We start from the raw sequence: 21,605 nt of genomic DNA on the forward strand, positions 1-21,605 counted from the left end.
TGTAAGTAATTAATCTACTGAAGCGCAGCAGCAGCGGAGCAGAGAAAATTGCTTTGCATACCATTTATCACACACAAGTATCACGACACAGCTCGAGATGAAACAGATATAATTTACTGTGCTTGCATACTCACAATAATGACTTTATGAATGTGTCAATATTTGGCAGACCCAAAATGAGAAAGCCAAACTATCAAAATGTCAAAATGAAGTATAAATTGCTTCTTTCAGATGAGGGCTTCTGGAAAATTACAAGGTTAGAGCAAAATATTATTCACCGCTGAAGGTCTCTCACTGATAACGCTCTCAAACAATAGAATTAGAGATAAAGCAGGGAAGCACATACCTCTATTTGCTCCAGAGTGTCTTGTAGTTTGGAATTCAATTCGCTGTGGGGTGAAAAAGGAGAGCGTTATTTCCTCAGTTCTGAAGCAGAATATGGAATCTACTATCAGTTAATCAATTAATTAATGTCTGTTTGGGATATTAATGGCTTTGTCAATAAAATGTCAAAAATAAACTAAACATAATATGGCAAATGTCCATTTCGAGTCCAAGCAAATTACTTTCTTTGTAAAGAAAACTACAAATATTCCAATCATTCCATCAATTTCCAATCATATCAAACAGAGACAAACAACACATTGTATTTAACAATCTGTAACCACCAAATCTTTCATATTTTTAGCAGAAAAATAACATATTCTGCCATTCAATATTAAAAATTACCCTCAATTTATTTTCTATGAATTGTTCAATTGAGTTACAGTTAGAGGATAGGATTCTCCTCCTTCGTGTGTGTGTGTGTGTGTGTGTGTGTGTGTGTGTGTGTGTGTGTGTGTGTGTGTGTGTGTGTGTGTGTGTGTGTGTACCAGACTATCACAGATACAAAACGCCTACGCATCCTTGGAGCGTGCTCAGATTTCGCCTCATCTTAGGAAACACTTTCAACTCAAAAGCTGCGAAGCAACAACAGAAATCACGACTATTTTGCCCATCCCAAGACAGCACCAATTCCCTTGTGACTCCCCCTGCACTGGGCCCATTCATAATCATCCTCTGTTCCACCGTTTCTTTGCCTCTGTCCCTGCTTTGCTTGGGGTCTTTTTCAGGTCAGCCCGCTCTTATGTTGTGCCTTGTGAGACCACAGTCGCCCAAGGGAGAGAGTGTCCTTAACAAATTGTTAATTAAGCATCTAAGCTTCAGCTGAGGATCGAGCAGGCAGAGTTAGGAGGAAGGAGCTGAGAGGAGACTGCGGAGTCCCACAGGTCGTTTGCAAAACAGGTAACAAAATGAGCATGCCATTTCAGAACTTGATGCACTGTAACCCTTTTTTATCTGCATGCGTGTGTGAGTGTGACAAATATTATGGAAGAGTAATTGGCAGGAAGCTACACCTACAATAAAAGCTGAGACTCACATTATGGCTAGTAAGTACAATGTGAAGTAATAGACAGATGAGCTCAACACCAATGGCACGCTTGTTATATAGCCAAAATGTTGATATTAGAGTGATTGCTTAGAGCAAGCTAATTACTGTACTATCAGTATCTGAACTGAACTTCCATCTCTGATTTTACCATCAAACAGTAAGACATAGTAGATGCCACATTACCATTACACTGTAACTGAATCCAATTAGTTAGTATGTGCCATGGCAATGATAACACCAGAAATTCTTAGCAATGAGCTCAGTAAGGCAAGCCACAGCCAGTATCCTCAGTGGAAACCACGACTGCAGCCAATATAAAGAAACGCGAAGAAGCAAGTAAGCTGGCTCAACTACAGAGGGGTGAACAGATCAATGTCAGGTCCTGGCTACTGAAGACATACATCTGAATGTCCATATGCAACGCCCCCGGAGAGTGCTAAACAAAGGCCTACACCTCTGGCAGCCACAATAACGAGATACACCAGAGGAGCAAAGGCCAACAGGATAAATGCACTGTTCATCACACATCTTTCTAGTGTACTCCCACGCTGCAGTGTGGTAAAGTAACAGAAGCTAAACCGCAAACTGAACAGCACTGGAAGAGCATATAAGACCAAAAAACATCCTATAGGTCCAGCCCTCGGGGGGATACCACACCTAAGACAGAACAGGAACCAGTCTGCAACACAATGGTTTACAAGAGTTAGATGAGAAGATTGATACCACCATCATGTCTGCACAGCAAATATAAAGCTAGAGCCACCAGGCGATTAGATTAGCTTAGCATAAAGGCTTGAAACCACAAATTGTTGCTTTTACATTTAGCTTGCATATGGATTAAACCAACAAGATAAACCATGGCAAGGCTTGCTGTTTTCCACCTGCTTACAGTCTTTTTGCTAAGCTAAGCTAACCATTAGCCTGCTCTAGATCCATAATTAGAGATGGGCAGTGGCATCAGTTTTCTAATAACACTCTTAGAAAGCATGCAAATAAGCATATTACCCCAACTAGCTAGAACAGGGTATTGTAGAAGCACCCAACTGCCAACCAATAGCCTGCCTCTTCATATAATCACAACTCCTGTTACCCATCATAACCTCTAAGCTAAACTGACATAACTATGCAGAGCAAACTTTTTCTAGTCCCATTTCAGAAATGGGACTAGAAAACCACACAAGAGGTCAACTAAAAGCCAATAACCCAGGTGAGTATATAATCCAGTCCTCCTGTTATTGTGTATATATTACTAAAGATTATGAGGTCCACTGAGTGTTCATATGTGTGCAGATGCAGCTCCTCCCCACATACTGGCACCCTTCCATGATCAGACAGAATACATAAATAACAGATGAGGGGAAAAACCTAATTAACAATCTGTTCCCTGCAGGAAACACGTGGATTTAAATAGAGTTACGTGGAAATCAGGGTGTTTTTTTTTCCAACAAGTTTTCAATTATCACTGGCATTAGGTGTCCACAGGGCCTTGAAGCAAGTTCCTCCACAGTGACTGCTGACTTGCTAAACAGGCAATGTGTTTTTGCTGCAGTCATGTCAGCCACTGTTGCAAGGCGTGCGGAGAGGCAAAAAAGTGGCAAGGGAAGTGAAACTGGGGGGGAAAGGTAAAGGAAGAAAAAGACTGAATGAGGAAGAGAGTTTGGAGAAAGAGCAAAGGGAAAATTGACTGTTTTCTTATTTTCTCCAAGTCCAGGATTTGTTGCAAAGTGATCCTTTCTCCGTGAGTACAGGGGTTCTGATTTATGGGCTCCAAGGTTACTTGGGCCACTACACAAAAAAGTTGACGATCTGAAGTTGGTTCACAAGGGATGATTTCATACCAACCTACCAGATTCCAATATCCCTCTTGTTTTTGTTTGTTTTCTAGACCATGTAAAATTCAGACACAGTTGAGAAAAGTGTAATGGTTTTCGGAAGACAATGGGAGTGTGATGTCTGCATGTTTCATGCTTCAATCTCAACTGTGAAAACATTCAGCTCAGCAGTCAAGAATTGGAATATTTACACTAATTTCTTAACCGTAGATATGCTCTAGGTGCAGGTGTACTGTTTTTTTTTTTTATATATGCTAGCCTAATAATAAAATAGTGAGTTGATTAGTCTGTCTGTTATATTGACTATTCAGTCCAGTAGCTTATGTGAACATCCAATTAAATACAGACATTTGGAAAGCAGATAACATGTCTGACTCAAACAGGTTTGCTGGAGAAATAAATGCACCAGCACACACATAATTTGTGCTCATCATTAAAAAAAGGACTGCAAATAAAGAAAAATAAAGTCTTCTTTCTTCCGAGCATGCAAGCGTAACTGAAGAAGGGATGCTGGTGACAAATAGCGAGACAGACAAAATGCACTGTGGTTTAGCTGAGTTTGTATGTGTGAAACCAAACCTGCCAGAGAGAAGGAAAAAAAACACTCCCAAAACAGCATGTCGTTCGGATGAAAGTAACTGACCCAACTTTGAATACGTCCCTCAGATCCTGCTGTTGTTGTGAGTGCTGGGAGGCCTTTATCGTGATCTTTTCAAAGCTAGCAAGTAAACACACATACAAGTGACACACTGCTATGGAGATCTTCTTAAAAATGTGCACTGGCCCACAATCACACAGCCTCCAAAAGAAAATATACTACAACCACAAAGAGGGGGGAAGGAGGCACCGTGGCTCTGAATAAATTGGTGAACTTCTGCAATGCTTGCAGTGTCATATGGGGCAGCCTGCACAAAATTGTTTGTGTATCGGAGACACAGAAATTAAGGGCCTTCTGCCCTTCTTACTACACTTTGCTCCTCTTGAACATGCAGCCGAACCACCCTGTCCTTCGATTAGATTAGCAGGCATGAACAAACCACCTCTCTCAATACTGAGACGGCAATTAGCTCAAGGGGAGATTTGGAGGAGCTTCACCTAGAATAACCCATTGACAATTTGTATGACAACTAGTGTAAAATAACAGACTCAAAGTAAAGTATGTTTTCTAGTGAGCACAAAAACTACTTACAAATTCTGTATGAAATTATTTGCAACCTTGATATTGTGACAGAATTGAGATTTTTATTATTTACAACGCCAGTTTTGTAAAAGTTCCATTTTCTGAGGAGTTGATAGACAGATGCCTAACATGCATTTATCTTATGTTTCAAAGGGAAGCTTCCGAGCTGATCTTAAATGTAAAGAGGGAAAAGTATATATATTTCTTTGTTACTGCCATATGAGTGGCTCACAATAATACAGAGACGTTCTAGGCTAGTTGGAAGGCTACAGCAGAGTTCACAGTTTATGAACATTGTGCTGGCATGTGGGGGTCTTGCTGCCCAACAGCCGCCCACATGGATCGGCTGATGAAAATGAACTGAGACGGAGCATGAGGCTGTGTAAGTGCCTTCTTGGGGAAACAATATTGACTTTTAAAGGGCCAAGGACAGGGACAAGGGAAGGGCAGGCATGAAACAAAGCCTCCATGTAGGACATTCAGCGGTGCATGGAAAAGCATAGCTACAAGGTTAAATCAAAGTGCAGCAGACCGGCAACTAGCTGCTTAGGGAGGGTGATGCTGCAGTCAGGGTTCTAGCAATTCTGGGCAGAGAGCCTGGGTGCAGATGTGTGATCAGTGCACCAATGTTAAAAACGATGGTATTCAGGGAGAGGTATTAGCATAATGCAAAGGAAAGCACAGGTGAAGAGTGCAATAGAATTTCTATCCTGCTGCCACAGACACGTTTGGTCACACATCCAGACCTTGTGTGAATACACTGAAGCTGCCGATTCTATAAAAGTGCCCCTCCTTCTTATAATGATAACGTTCCCTTTATTGACAGGCCGGCTGCAACGGGTGGTATCGTTGGTGGAAAATGGCGCACAAGTCTCTTCGGCACATTCAGGGTGCATTACCATGGATATGCAACGGCATTAACAGTGAATTAATGACTCTGTGAAAACAAAAGTGATTTCCAGATAAATAAAGCAGCTGCACACGGAGAAGAAACAGTGGGAGGGATTTTCCACACCACAAAAATCCCCTGTGCATAATATTGCCATATTGATTTCCCAGCAGTCAGTCTTTCACTTGAATGGTATTGTCACAGCCAGAGGCCCATTGTTTTCTGTTCTTCTCTTTTAATGTGGTAAATGAATGCTGTTACTGTTGATATGAACTCAAACACTTCCTGCATTTGCATCATAATAAATGTGTTTTAATTCTAAGGCAGTAATCAGCCTTAACCGCAAAACTAACCAAGTGACGGCTGGTTAATAAAAGTTGATTCAAAAATTTTTTTGTGGATGTATTTTTGGGGTGTTTTGGGGTTTTAAAGGAGTAAAAACAGAGAAAAATGTGGACCTACACACAGATGAAGTGGTTAAACGCAGAGGTGTAGGTTCTTAGAACTGTAAAAAAAAAGGTCTGTATCTGCGGGAGGAACTGCCCACACCTTGCCATGCATAACAAAATAGCCAACCGTATGTTACATATGCAACACCATATGTGTGCGTTACGTTGGTGTGTGTTGTAAGAGGGTCCTTCCCAAACACTTCTTCATAAAATATTCTGTCCCGAGTCTGTACTTCTGGTGTTGCAGGAAGAGGGAGAGAGCCAGCAATGATGTGCAGCCCTGATCAATCCTTAATCAATACACAAAAAGGACGCCTGTGGCACCCACATATTGAGCACAATTACACAGGAAATCAAAGGGACAGAGATGATTGCCCCTCTGGTATTCAACATGGCCAAGCTTACATTGGTGTACACACACACGCACACGCACACACATTTCAATATACCCTATACTTTAAAACCCCACTCTTATCTGAAATAGGAGGAGAGAGAGAAAAGCGTTTATCATGACAATGATATCAAAACACAAAAGGTTAAAAACATCCCTATCTATCCCTAAACGCTCGCTGTTCATCCTCTGGGGTTCTCATGTGCTTTTGACTGAGTCTGTCTGCCTGTCTGTCTTCTCTGTTGATGTGTTTTTTTCTGTCTAGCAATCTATATGGCACGACCAGCTGTCTCTCTTCATCTTGTAGCAGGATAGCTTTCAATCCAACAACTACCTTAGCACTAAAGGCTTTCACAATAAGAGTTCAGCAACAATATGCTTAAAAGCTGGCAGCTGCGTTCCAAGCATGCCAACCGCAAACCTCTTAAAGGCGGCAATAATTGCAGCAAGCTTACACTCACTGAAAATGTCCTGGTTACAATTTTTCCAAGCTAAAACCCCACTGACAATGTTGGCAGATAGTACACTTTTAAAAACGTATTTGACGTCATAGCCAATGCATTAGCACAGCCACAAGGCAATGACAATGAGCAAAACAAGAGGACATTTAAAAAAAATAAAAATAATACCTTAATAAGACCCCTCCTAACAGAGCAATTGTGTTCCAACACAGGGTCACAATTTTAAAGGAGACCCATTTCCTACTTTCCTCTAAAAAGCAGAGTTGGTCAGATGACCAGACAATGCTCAGAATGATCTCCATGTCCATGCCTGCTCTCCATTTTGGATACAACAACAACATCAGTCTGCTCGTACTGTACCTAATGCAGCTGTAGTGTTTGAAGGTGCTGGCAGCCTTCTGACATTCCAGACAGAGCTGGATGGCACCTGGGTAGTCCTCCTCCTAAAGGAACAGAGCAGTGAGGGTATGTAAAAAATACAATAGATTGACTGGGATTGCATTTACAGCACTGTCTTTACTACAGTTTATAAAAAATAAAAAATAAATGAAAGGGAAATTAATGATAAATTAAATTATATAAGTGTTATGTGTGACTTCTTCTGTGCATTTTTTTTCTGATCCAGTTTGATCCTCTTAAAAAAGGGTGTTACGGCAGATAGTCTGCAGATATACAGGGATTACACTCTGTGGTAGTCAAATCCATTGCATGTGCTACAGCTGACCTTCACAACAGATAGGCATTTGCCGGAGTGTCTAGTGTTTGTGTGGGTTTGTCTTTCAATGCAAAATCCCTACTGATGTTTGACCTTTCAAGTCAATTATAAACATTTCTCCCTGTGTGTCGGTGTGTGTGTGTGTGTGTTTGTGTGCGTAGAGAGGATTACAATACCTCAAGCATCTCGCTGAGTCTGACATCTGTTCTTTGCTGTGAGGGGAAGAACGACAAGAAGAAGATGAATACAGCATCAAATCACTATCAGGACACAATATTAAGCCATAACTAGTTCAACGTTGGTTACGTGTTTTCCTGCTGTGACCGATGTCTCTAATCTTTGAAAGATTACAGCTTGAGCAATTGATCAAAAGCAAATGAGCAAATGATTAAAACAAAGTATGTCTGATTAACTTTCATCTTAATTTTAAATCATGTGTGGAGGAACAGTTGCGGTAATTAGACAACATCAATTCATTTCACAACAGTGGCATGTCACACACATTTATGACTGTATTTTAGACTAAAACAGTCTAAAAGTAGGAAGGTCAGATTTCCAAGTGGATAAAAAAATTAAATAAACACTCAACAGGCAGATTAAAATTGTTCCTCAGGACTACAGTGTACATGAATTATGTTACAGATCAGAAACATACATGAATCAACCATAATTGTACAAAAATAATTATGTTGATTCCCGTAAGTAGCCAGGTTAAACACAAATAATTCAAAGGATCGCTTGTAGACAAGTTTCCAGCTTTTATTCAATTAAACTGACAATCTCTGCTGGGCATGGCAGTCATGCTGGCAGGTACTAATTTGGCTTTTGTAAGTTAAACAAATCAGAAACGACAATTCAAACAAGGCTCAACGCAAGGACCCAGTAAAAAGCATGCGATTACTCGGGACTACCTTTTTGAAGGTAGATCAAAGGTCAGCCTCAATTGTGAACCAGATTGTGAGTGCTCACTGTGGTAAAGCCGCAAGGATATTTACTTATGGACACTTCTGTTCTCCAATCTTAATGGCAAAACGCTCTTGTACCTTTACACAAGGGCTAGATGAAGTTTGGAACAACATATGTTGTACGTAAACTAGTGCTGTCAGTTAAATGCGTTATTAATGGCGTTAACGCAAACCCATTTTAACGGCGTCAATTTTTTTATCGCAAGATCAACGCTCTTTTTGGCCTCGCACAATTTGTAGTTTTTTTCACATGCTGTTGCAACAACTAGTAACGTTAGAAAAACTACAACACCACACCGGATCTAGCTAGACTGGAAACAAAACAACAGGCACGCCGCACACACTTGTTTAAGAGTAGTAGGCGTTACGTTTTGAATGGATGGCGAGCGCGAGATGCCGAAATGGATGCCAATAATATTGGAATGGAAAGTTTACTTTTAAAAAGTTGCCAAATGGTTCATTGACAAGACCAAAGTGATCTGTGTGTTTTGTCGTTGTGAACTGAGCTATCATCGCAGCACGTCCAGTCTGAAATACCACTTGATGGCCAAGCACACAGCTGATGCGAATTCTCCACCCCCTCGTCAAAGCCAGGCGACAATGGATGATGTTAGTGTGAAATTGAACACTGCAGTATATGCCAATGTTGTTTTCATAAAAACAACATTTGCACAAAGCAAGCCGATCCACTTTTCCATGTTGATAAGAGCATTAAAATGAGAAAAAAAATAATGGGACAAAAAGAAATCAAGGGACATTTAGAATAGATAAAAATGTGCGATTAATTGCGATTAATTGCGAGTTAACTATGACATTAATGCGATTAATCGCGATTAAATATTTTAATCGTTTGACAGCACTAATGTAAACCAAACTTTACCAGCGTCTTGATGGTCCTCAGTGACTTAAGGAGGCCTGTCAGCAGTTGCCGTCTCCTCTGATTGGCCAATAGACCCAGGCTTGCTTCTGTGAATCCCTCCTTCGATACACTCAGTTGCCTTCACACAAGATGTGACAGCACAGGGAGAATATAGCATCAATTCAGATTAATACTACTATGTACTGCATTGTAATGAGCTGTACACCTGGCAATATTATGCACCAGTAGGACTCAGTATTAACTGCAGTCATTATGGCAGAGCTGGTAGCACTTATTTTACCGAAACCTGCATATTGGAACAAATCATTGGTATGAATAATTTTGCTTTTGATATTTCAGGTTCCCCAAACATGTACCTGCGACATGAATCATGATACCTGTAGAATATACAAAATGTAATATGGTGTTTTAAGGGCAAACACATAGTTGTCAGTTGTCATTAACAATCATTTGTGACCATATTATATATATGATCATATAAGAATATATGAAAGGAAGAAATGTTATCACTGTTAATAGAAAAGCACTTTGTATGCAGATGCGGTTTGAATGGGCTATCGCAGCAGCTATTTCATTTAATAAATAGACAGTTTATATAGAACGCCATTACCTCCTTGCATTAGTGCAAATGACTGCTGCCAACTGCAGGTTAGTCTGTAACGCCGTCACACGCTCCAGTTCCTGTGTATAAGGAGGTAAAAATTACAGTGAATAAGAAAAAGCAGCATCTCTAAACAATGGAACATTTCAAAGTTCATGTTTCAGATTCTAAAGAATGATTTACTCTTTGGCACTAAAACTGCTGAAATATCTATCTACTGCTAAGAATTCTAAAATCATCTATAAAGCTGAAGCCTAGCAAAAAGACATGTTCATTTAGGGTGCTGTCAATGAAATATGCCGGTAATAATGCCTTTCACTGAGTAAATCATTTCCCCCACTAAGTACTGCACAGACTTGCACAGCAACGCTCGCACACACATTCATCAGAGCACTCTTCAGTAAGATGCATCCTGCTGTGAGCCCTTTATGAAGATAGATATTATAGATGATGCTATTATGTAAGGCATGTATCATCAGCGCCCAAGTGTAATGTCGTTCAAGAGAACAACTTTCGAAACATAAAGGAAATGAGGGAAAGCCTACATTTCTTCATAGCATTGACATTTAGAAAAGGATCAATGAGTACCCGGCTCGGAGGGTTCACTTAATATGCCACTTGAATGACCTCTGTTGAGAACAAACACTCCCTGAGCCAAAGAAAGTCCGAGGGACAAATTGCATCAGTTATATTTTTGACTTTTCTCTTTCTCTCTTTGTTTTTTATTTTCTTGATCTGCCAGATGTCATGCCTGAGGTGGGAGATGCTTGTTCTTTGATCTTATTTTTTTAATGCTGTATCGCCCTCCGCTTAAACAAGGTCTAGTGTTCACAAAAATGTCCTCATAACACTGTCAGACATAAAACAACCTTTTACCAAAAGAATATAGTCTGGGGAAATTCATTTTCAACGGTAATAAAAAAAACAACAACAACATCAAAGTGCCACTTCAGCTGTGGGTACGGGATCAATGATCCCATTCAAACCAATCAGCCCTCATGATCTTGAGTGTTGACAAAGACCTTGACAAGTCCTCCGAACAGTTTGCAAGAGTTGTTTCAATAGCCAGGGTTTTCTCTGAGGGGACATTCACCATGCGACTTTTATGCTTTTTAGCTCAGGGCCTGTGAAATTGGGACGATTAGACAACATATTATATCAAAGAACATTGTTAACACTTCACTGTCAGAGAGATCAATAAACTGCTTGCAGCTTTATAGACCTCAAATTATAATAGTTAATAATAATAGTTTTTCTATCATTAAGCTATCATTAACTTTGAATTTGTTAGAGGAATACTTCAACATTTTTGGAAATACACTTCTTTCTGGAGAGTTAGATAAGAAGATTGAAGTCATACCTCTGTACGCTAAATATGAAGCTACATCCAGCAGCCGGGTATCCTAGCTTAGCCTAGCATAAAGAGTGGAAACGGGGAAACAACTAGCCTGGCCCTGTCTGAATGCAACAACGTCAAACTACCAGCATCTTTATAGTTTTTGGTGGTTTTACTTTTCATTTCTACTTGTTTTAGATAGTGATAGCTGGAGAGAGACATGAAAGGCAGGGGAAAGAGAGAGGAGATGATATTCAGATGCAGAAAGGACTCAGTGTTGATGCATGGTATGCACCATACCAGGTGAGCTCCTGGGGTGCCCAGCATCTCTAAAGTTCACTAATTAATTGACAGTTATATCTCACTGTCTTAATTCTTACAAAAAGTAAAGTGTAAAATAAATAACAGAGGCACAACTTTTTTTTACATTTCACTTGCACAGTTTTTGTATTTTTTGCACAGAGGCAGGCTAGCTGTTTCAAGCCTCTATGCTAAGCTAAGCTAAGCTAACCACCTGTTGGCAGTAATTTCATATGTCCTGTATAGATATGAGAGTGGTATCAATCTTTACATGCAACTCTTGTCAAGAAAGCAAATAACAGTATTTTCAATTTAATACTGATGCCTCTATATGACCTACACAAACAAGCAAGACCATGAGCGACAAGACTGGCTGTTTCTATATAATTATTCTTAATGCCTGCCACCAGGACAGCTTCGGTCGGATTCCCCTTTAAATCAATTAAATGAGGTGACTTTTGTCCGCAGAGGCCGCCAGAATTAACAAAAAAAGTAAGTTCCTTGCTGCTGCCTGAAGTAATGTAATGTTGCCAGGTACTAGTCAAGCCAGTATTACGAATATCATAACATTAATACGGTCAAGGACAATATATAGACATGAGAAACTCACTCGCACACTCACAATGATGCTTTTGTAAATCAAATAGTACTCAGATATCTAAAAGCAATTGTCCATGAAGCCATCACAGATCTAGAATCCAGAAACCTTTCTTAAATAAGTACATAAGCACTGGTCAGAACAGTTTATTAAAACATGAAAGTACCACAGCGGGCTCGGTACACTCAAACATACATTAAAATGTATGCCGCAGTGGGAACTTGCTGGAACCGAGCTGACTCACCAGGACCAGCTGAGGAATAATTTAGAGACTGAATCAAGCAGATTGATTCACATACTGGGAGCAGTGCTGCCACAACTGTAAACCTCTGCTATGTATTGACCAAGTAATAGAGTGAGATTCAAAAAAGCCAGACTCATCAAAAGGTTCACGGCGAAAGGGCTCAAGCTATGCGGGGCATCATTTTCAAATCTCAATCTCCTCCTGACTTCACCAGCATCATGAAAGTGATGGGAAGTCTAAGTTGTAAAATGGATCAATGACTGACATGTATACCGGTCAGTGGTCAATAACTGTGTACTTACGAAGAAGTGCACTCACGGGCAAACCTGATCAAGGAAGGAGTCATTTTTCTTTCCTGTGTCCTATGACTAATTTTCTTTCGCTTTGCCAGATGAACACACACAGTCTGGCTCACGCTCTCTACCCATGACGCCCATTATCAACACACAGGTAATGCTGTATCTAGCAGTTGTCCAAACACTTAGTCCATGATGAAATATAGAAACACTCATGCATTAAGTTATTTGCACAAATCCACACAGGAAAAGATAAAAAATAAACAGCTTGAATAAACACATGCAGCTTCAAACAGAATCACATACACACTCAGAGACACACGTGGTCAACATGCTGAGTGCTTCATATGCAGCCTGAGGCCCCGATTTGTTGTTATTTCGCTGCTGTGAGCCGTCTATCCTGTCTGTAAGCCACAGTTAACCTGACTGACAGAGGGCTCAATCAGCTTAGCTTGTGTAAGGGGAAATACAGTAACTGTGTACACTGGTGGACAGACAATTGGTCTGTCAGTATTTAGTAGATAACAGAGGTTAAAGAGCTGGTGTGCATGACTGGGATAAACCATTAAAAAAAAAAAAAAAAAACATGAAATAATACCTCAAGTAAAGAGAGGCTGAATTCCACTATATAACCACACACAAATGTCGGTATACAGTGGATCTGTATCTACTGTGCACACACAAGAAAGGTGAGCCTAATCAAACTATACAAACCAACTCTTACAGTGTCCACAAACAAAGGCACTGGTGTGGGAAGTGAAGGTCAATGAGAAATGATTGTTTATCATATATTCATAAGTGGCCCTCCCTGCGACCCTCCAGCACATTGCCTATGCACGGGCTCCATGTTACCCATCCTGCCTACACATTCTAATGATGCTGCTGTCTGGGCCCTGCTCCTGCTTTGCTTTTGTGTATGAAGGTGAATGGAAAACAAACCTGAATGACATTTAGGACACACAAGTGCAGTGATTCACAGCCGGAGTTGACATTTTTTTGCCTCCACCTTCACACACAATTACCAAAAGGGTATGTGACCATACCAGCAAATCTACCACACATATCAACAACCCTGCTTCCTGTTAATCTATACTCTCGCCGATGAAACAACCCTATACGTAAGGATTGGTAAAGATCGGACAAATTACCAATCTCTTTTAAAGGACGCAACTGGGGAACACAAACAAAGGCACCAGCAGTAACTGTTATTGAATAAGTGTTTCCAGTGGAAAATAATTGAATACAAGTCCAAATCCATTCCATTCCTTTCCAGTGGTGCTGAGTGAGCTGGTTAGTGCTACCTGGGACGAATTCATTAGAACTTGGCCTCCCCACAAGGTCATCTTTCTTTCCTGGCAAATCTAAGGGTCTTGCACTGTGGACACTGTCAGTTACTGGCAGGTATTTGAAATTGTCCCATTATCCGTTTTATTGATCTTTATTTATTATTTTCATATATATATATATATATATATTTATATATTTATTGAGCTATTTAAAAATAATGTTACATCTGTCGACTTTAGATTACCAAACTCAATTGTAGAGGTAAAAAGGTGAAAGAGAAGGGAAGAAAACTCTGGGAACCTGAAAAATATACACAATTTGTAATCAACGGTCATAAATCAATAAATAATAATGGCTCTGGTCTCCGTGTAACCTTCCACATGAGTTAGCATGATCACACTTCTGATCCTTTCTGAGTGCAAGCAGAGGCCATGTGTCACTAGAGGGCAGCAACAGCGGTAAGACACAGCTCCCAACAGAAGAAAGGTTAGTCGCTACATAGCTATGAATCACATCAGACGCTTAGCGGGCTGTCATTTCAAGTTCTGAGGCAGGGGTGTACGTGTCTGCACAATTTATGTGTCCACCAATGTGTTATACACATCACGCAAGCACTGGAGAGAATTGATATTTTGCCCTGTGGTGGTGTTTGTGCAGGAGTATGTCTTTCTGTGTACATGTTTGATAAAATATCACACGGCGGAGATAAGACGACTTGAGAAAGAAAAATGGTGAAAACATAAAGGGGGGAAATCAACGGAACTCCTCCTATAGAAGCAGGTACATTGCAGCAAACACAACAGTGAGAGGAGCCCAATTTTTCAACTGCCTTTCATGATCGAAGAGCAGGATAAAGCATATTGCAAGGCCGTATATACTAAACAAATCTGCAAATCAAGAGACAAGCACCAAGTACATCATTGCTCTTGGCTTCCTTTGGTCTCTATTTCTTTCTGAAAGGCTAGGAAATGATGTAGTTAAACTCTGCATTAATGCAGTGGATGTAGAATCTGAAGTGCCCTCCGAACTCTACAGGGTACTTGTAGACCAAGTGATTCTGGACTGAGAAGGGCCAATGGAAGTGCCCCTGAAATCCCTGGCAACATCGACTAATAAGCCCTGCTGTCATTTTAACTCTGCAGAGTTACACAGAGGGTCACAAAAATAATGATCAATTCACTATTCATAGACTGACCTTCAGATGGCTAAGCAACGACGGTAATTTCACTGCGATTTCATGACATAGCAAATATGTTAAAGCTGTCAGTCATCTGCTGTGTCTTGCTGGGATAAAAGCTCCACTGACTAAACACAAATTTGACATACTCTACAAAACTTCAACAGCGATAGAGCTAGTGAAGTTTGGTTGCTAAATCAAATAATTCAAAAGGCTATGAAATCAAATCTAACACACATAAATATAAACATTTCAGCGTTCACTGATCTTTGATCTTCTGCACTTTTAGCTTGAAGCCCACTCGATGCAGCCACAAATCACTTAAAATGCAAGCAAAAATGTTTACCTAGTTACTGCTGCTGGCCTCAGCTGCTGCACCAGTGTCTGTATAGAGTTTCACTTACAAATAATCATTGATAGGCAAGATTATTAAACCTCCAAAAAAAAAAGGTAGTAGGAGTCATTCTTCTTCTTTTATATGTAGGAGCAGGTACAGACAACTACTCTTAGCTCATGTTTTTATGGTTTGAAGGGTCAAGAATGTTGCTGTTGCTGCAAGGTGCATTTAGAATGAGATTCACTGCAGCCAAATGAATCAGATTAATCCGTTAAAAGAATCACTCTGACTCATCACTGTAGCTATTGTAGTCTCCTGTAATTTCTACTCCCTACTGGGTCTGACCAAAAATAGACTGATTATCCTCTTACTCGATATAAAGACATCATTACACACACTGGTTAATTTCAGTTCATTGCAACATCACTAGGCGATCAAAGAAGGGATTTTATGGACTTGGTTTTAATTCACAACCTGACTATGCTTTGAATAAAAACTAGATTATTGCCCTCCTTTCCTTATCCATGGAGGAGTCAAATTACCCATTACCATGGTTACGGAAATTCTAGCATATCTTCTTGTCACCAGCCAACACAAGAATACATCCACTGATACTCTGATATATATAACCAGTGTAAGCCATACAGTAAGTCATAATTTGAGAGAAGATACCATGAAAAAAAAGACCAAATGGTATTTATAACTAATGAAATACTTCTTTAAGAGTGTGGCTGGGACAGAAAAAGACAAAAACAGATGTTTAATGGGGTCGTGAGTTAACACTGGAAGCTTACCTTGACATAAGAAGGCTGTTTCTCTAGAATGAGATCGGCGACCTTTTTAGAAACCTAAGGAGAGGGAGAAAGGGAGAGAGAGAGAGAGAAAGAAGATAAGAAGTTGAATATAAAAAAAAAGAGTGAAAAGACATTTTGATGTTCTTCTGAAATGTCCCCCCACAAAAACAGTTTGGGCAGTTTAATCTTGCTACTGGGGACGGAGCATGAATAACAACCACTGATGTCTGTATCTAAAGCGCAATATAGCCAAAGTCTTTTAAAAGAGTGTCTCTCTTTCTCAGTTTAGTTTCATTCAATGTCTTATTCAATAGCCTTACTCTTGTTTCTTTCAAAGAAGCATCTCTGTTCTCTCTGTTCCTATTGTGTTTTTTAATGTTCTCTCTTTTCCTTTGTGCCTTTTTTGCCCCAATATTACTCACAGCTAAGGTAAAACTGTAATAATCAAAAGAGCATGTGACCTTCTTATGGCATAAATAAAGCACAGTAAGCGCTGCCATGACATCAGTATGACCCCATGCTACGAGTGTTGCCCACCGTTGCTTTTAGCGGTAAAGTAAAAAGGTGAAGAACTCTGAGGGTTAATGGAAATTGAAAGACGGGTAGCCTCACTCACACTGAAGAGCCATACAAACAAGGTTAAACCAAATAGAGCTTAACTCCTATTTATGACTCTCATTTAATACTTTTAAATGATTGTAAGCTGTGTGTAGGATTGTTTTGGATTTTATTACTCTGTCTTTGGATAATATCGGAATGTAAAAATGTACATAATCATGTATGTTCAGGAATGTTTCGTTTCTAGAGCTCACTGGCTGAATCAATTAGAAGAAAAACAATTAATTTCAATGTCAAAGTCAAGAATGAATGAATGAAGCTAAAATGCTTCAAATCTTACTACAAATTCATAAGCTGGAAATTCATTAAATACTCATCCAGTAGATGCAACAAACCAAACCACTTTCTCCCATTCACAGTGAGGCAACACATACGCACAGCGAGTAGATGTTTTATGGTAGGCGTGAGTTTATTCAGAAGTGAGGAAGGTTCATATGTATGCAGCTAGTATGCAGTAGAGCAGACTAGGGGCGGGGATGACATTTCACCATGTGTTAAGTATGCACAGTGGCCGACTGGAGACCTGAACAGATGGCGACTACAGCTCAGTTGAAACTGTTCATTCCACAGGAGTGTCTGTGTCTTTTAACATTCAAATGTATGAGTAAGAGAAAGTCAGAGAGAATGGAATTGTGTTAAAGAAGGCCAAGACAGACATTCAAACTTTTACAATGCTGCTGCAAAATTAGGCCATAATGCCACCTATTGGCAACCCGGTGATCATACCACTCTAAACTTTTTAAAAGGAGCTAAAGAGTCTTAACACTTAATGGAAAGCGAGCAGTGAGCCACTAAACCCTCCTACCTGAGCCACAAGGCCAAAGTCATTAGTTTTCAGCTTGGCCTCACGTACAAAAATGGAGGCCAATAGTGTAGCAGCTGGGTTGCAAAGCGAGCACAGCGCAAGCAATATTTAGCAGATGGAGTAAATGTTGTCCAAAAAATCAGTGTCTGGCTGTAAAAAATCATCAACTCAGACACACAGGAAGACAAAGAATGCAATTTATTTCCGCAGGGAAAACACACGCACCATGAGGGAGAACAAAAATGAAGAAAAATAAAGAAAATGCAACACGAGAAGACAGATGCCTTATATAAACTACACCCTGCATCTCACACATATCATCTATTAGAAAGAAAACATATAAGCATCAGTAAAAGAGAGTGAACATGTCTGGACAGTTCATCAAGCTTCACTCATTAGCAGGAAGGTTGAACACCATATACTCTAAATGTTATTCTTATAATAAATGAGAACATGTTTGCTGCTTCTGACAAGTGTTTACCGAGATATATGAGTCAATTAAAGCTAAATTAGCTAGTACTAATTAGGGCTGGTAGCAGTGAAAAGTGCCGAGCAGCTCAGTAATAGTGAAGGTCAGTGTTCCTGATTAAGTGAGTTAAGGACTGAGACAGAGGTCTCCACTGGTAACGCAGGGGGACATAACCAATATTAACTTTGCAGCAGCGGTCTTATGCACTGCACCTGCACTTGTAAGGAGAGGTCTTGTTAATGATGCAGAAAACAAGTCCAAATTGCCAAATGAGAATAACATTTGGAAAATTAATTTAGGATATTCAAGGTTCCTTTTGTAGACTGAGGACTACAGGCCAAATTGACCCAAATATGATTTTCATATGTTTGTCGTATGACAGTGTGAACGGCACCAAACACATTAAATCTGATCTTTTCAATTCTGATTCAGACCACTTTCATATGTGGTCCAAATCAGATACAAGTCAGATTTGTGTAACCTGTAACCTGTTCACACTGTAATCTGATATGGGCCATGTTTAAAAAGTAATGTGAGCAGCCAAGCAAAAAAGATAAATAAATCAGATCAGAGCAATGTGTGAACTTAGCCTGGCTGACTTCTAAACAGGGTGTTGTTGCACCTTGAAGCTGTGTACAATATGTCTCTTTTTCATGTAGCAATGTGATCTCATGCTCTATTTTCGCTCACAAACAAACTTCCTCTGCACAGCAAATCGTCTTTTCAGCCCGATTTAAACAGGGACAATTTTGGCAGCCAGGCACAGGATTTAGGCAAAGGTTGCATAAGCATTGCTAACTTTTTTTTTTTTTTTTTTAAACTGAGCAGAGGGAGATAATTCATTACTGCTGCAGGAGGGATAGTCATCTCTAGCTTTCAAGTTTCATTAAAAATTGAATATGTTCATCTACGTTATTAACATCGCCTCCTCCGACATCTCTGCAGCCTACATTCCTGTAAAGAAAGTCACTTTGAGGTGGATGGGAACTATAAAGCAAAATGTGGTGATACTGCTCATGAGTTGTCTATTCAAAGGCATTAAGCACTGTGCACACGTACCTGGTTCATTTTTTTTCGAGAAAGCCAGGGGATATTTATGTCAACATGCGTCAACACACCAGTTCTAGCATACCTCCTCACAACAGGAGTGGAGAAAGAGAGGGACAAGTACATGCAGTACACAGGTACAGTACTGCATCTTTCTTACTTTTATCTCATGTAGTCACGCCCCGAGCTAGTACACACACAGACACACACAGACACACACACACACACACACACACACAAGACACACACAGGACACACACACACACACACACACACACACACACACACACACACACACACACACACACACACACCGTGCCACTTTACAGCTTAACTAATGCCGTCACAGATAAAGTGTGAGGAGACCTTCCACAGCATCTGGCGGGAGGAAAGGCCAGTACAGAACAGCCCCATGGTGAGAATCTGAAAGCACTATTATTATGTCTTCAGAGGCTCTATTTCACACATTGACGACTACATGCCTCTATAGGCTTGGATCTGGTGTGTGTGTGTGTGTGTATATTGATGTGCATGAGTCGGGGAGTATATATGTGGCTAGTATGAATGCCCAAATACAAACTGCCCACCTGTAGAGATGGTTTTTCCATCAGTGGCAGCAGGAGATCGTCCTTAGTTTGGTGAACCGCAATGCGTACAAAACCATCCACACATGACTCCACAACACAACAATGGAATTTCAAAAAATGTGTGAAGGACTTTTCTGCATTACACTGTCAAATTAATTCAGATTTATGCTCCGCTAGTGTATTTCAAACTTTCTCCGGTATTTTATTTGCAATGCATAAGATAATATTGATTTTTTCAACACATAAAATCACACAGGCTCCCTGTTAAGGCAACAGTGTTGATTTGCTCATACAAAGCAACAAATATTTTTACAAAACTTACTCTACCAATGAAAAAGTGTCAAAAAAGGCAAGATGCATGTACAGTGGGGAGAACAAGTATTTGATACACTGCCGATTTTGCAGGTTTTCCCACTTACAAAGCATGTAGAGGTCTGTCATTTTTATCATAGGTACACTTCAACTGTGAGAGACGGAATCTAAAACAAAAATCCAGAAAATCACATTGTATGATTTTTAAATTATTAATTTGCATTTATTGCATGACATAAGTATTTGATCACCAACCAGCCAATAAGAATTCCAGCTCTCACAGACCTGTTAGTTTTTCTATAAGAAGCCTTCCTGTTCTCCACTCATTACCTGTATTAACTGCACCTGTTTGAACTCGTTACCTGTATAAAAGACACCTGTCCACACACTCAGTCAAACAGACTCCAACCTCTCCACAATGGCCAAGACCAGAGAGCTGTGTAAGGACATCAGGGACAAAATTGTAGACCTGCACAAGGCTGGGATGGGCTACAGGACAATAGGCAAGCAGCTTGGTGAGAAGGCAACAACTGTTGGCGCAATTATTAGAAAATGGAAGAAGTTCTAGATGACGGTCAATCTCCCTTAGTCTGGGGCTCCATGCAAGATCTCACCTCGTGGGGCATCAATGATCATGAGGAAGGTGAGGGATCAGCCCAGAACTACACGGCAGGACCTGATCAATGACCTGAAGAGAGCTGGGACCACAGTCTCAAAGAAAACCATTAGTAACACACTACGCCGTCACAGAATAAAATCCTGCAGCGCACGCAAGGTCCCCCTGCTCAAGCCAGTGCATGTCCAGGCCCGTCTGAAGTTTGCCAATGACCATCTGGATGATCCAGAGGAGGAATGGGAGAAGGTCATGTGGTCTGATAAGACAAAAATAGAGCTTTTTGGTCTAAACTCCACTCGCCGTGTTTGGAGGAAGAAGAAGGATGAGTACAACCCCAAGAACACCATCCCAACCGTGAAGCATGGAGGTGGAAACATCATTCTTTGGGGATGCTTTTCTGCAAAGGGGACAGGACGACTGAACCGTATTGAGGGGAGGATGGATGGGGCCATGTATCGCGAGATCTTGGCCAACAACCTCATTCCCTCAGTAAGAGCATTGAAGATGGGTCGTGGCTGGGTCTTCCAGCATGACAACGACCCGAAACACACAGCCAGGGCAACTAAGGAGTGGCTCTGTAAGAAGCATCTCAAGGTCGTGGAGTGGCCTAGCCAGTCTCCAGACCTGAACCCAATAGAAAATCTTTGGAGGGAGCTGAAAGTCCGTATTGCCCAGCGACAGGAGGATCTGAAGGATCTGGAGAAGATCTGTTTGGAGGAGTGGGCCAAAATCCCTGCTGCAGTGTGTGCAAACCTGGTCAAGAACTACAGGAAACATCTGATCTCTGTAATTGCAAACAAAGGTTTCTGTAGCAAATATTAAGTTCTGTTTTTCTGATGTATCAAATACTTATGTCATGCAATAAAATGCAAATTGTGATACAATGTGATTCCATCACTCACAGTTGAAGAGTACCTATGATAAAAATTACAGACCTCTACATGCTTTGTAAGTGGGAAAACCTGCAAAATCGGCAGTGTATCAAAT

The 21,605-nt window shown here is 40.4% G+C and overlaps 1 protein-coding gene across 2 annotated transcripts in view; it reads right to left on the reverse strand.

Moving 5' to 3' along the window:
- The window catches only part of vps50 (VPS50 EARP/GARPII complex subunit), a 99,701-nt gene that overhangs the window by 66,871 nt on the left and 11,225 nt on the right, over nucleotides 1-21,605 (reverse strand). For both annotated transcript variants that reach the window (XM_051389837.1, XM_051389836.1), the window contains exons 5-10: nucleotides 16,165-16,218; nucleotides 9,805-9,875; nucleotides 9,195-9,312; nucleotides 7,526-7,561; nucleotides 6,995-7,077; nucleotides 347-389 (exon numbers count right to left, since the gene is read on the reverse strand). In XM_051389837.1, coding sequence (XP_051245797.1) covers nucleotides 347-389; nucleotides 6,995-7,077; nucleotides 7,526-7,561; nucleotides 9,195-9,312; nucleotides 9,805-9,875; nucleotides 16,165-16,218 — 405 coding nt within the window. The remainder of the gene's footprint in view (nucleotides 1-346; nucleotides 390-6,994; nucleotides 7,078-7,525; nucleotides 7,562-9,194; nucleotides 9,313-9,804; nucleotides 9,876-16,164; nucleotides 16,219-21,605) is intronic.

The sequence above is a fragment of the Dicentrarchus labrax genome, unplaced genomic scaffold (assembly GCF_905237075.1).
Source record: "Dicentrarchus labrax unplaced genomic scaffold, dlabrax2021, whole genome shotgun sequence".
Classification (NCBI taxonomy): domain Eukaryota; kingdom Metazoa; phylum Chordata; class Actinopteri; family Moronidae; genus Dicentrarchus; species Dicentrarchus labrax.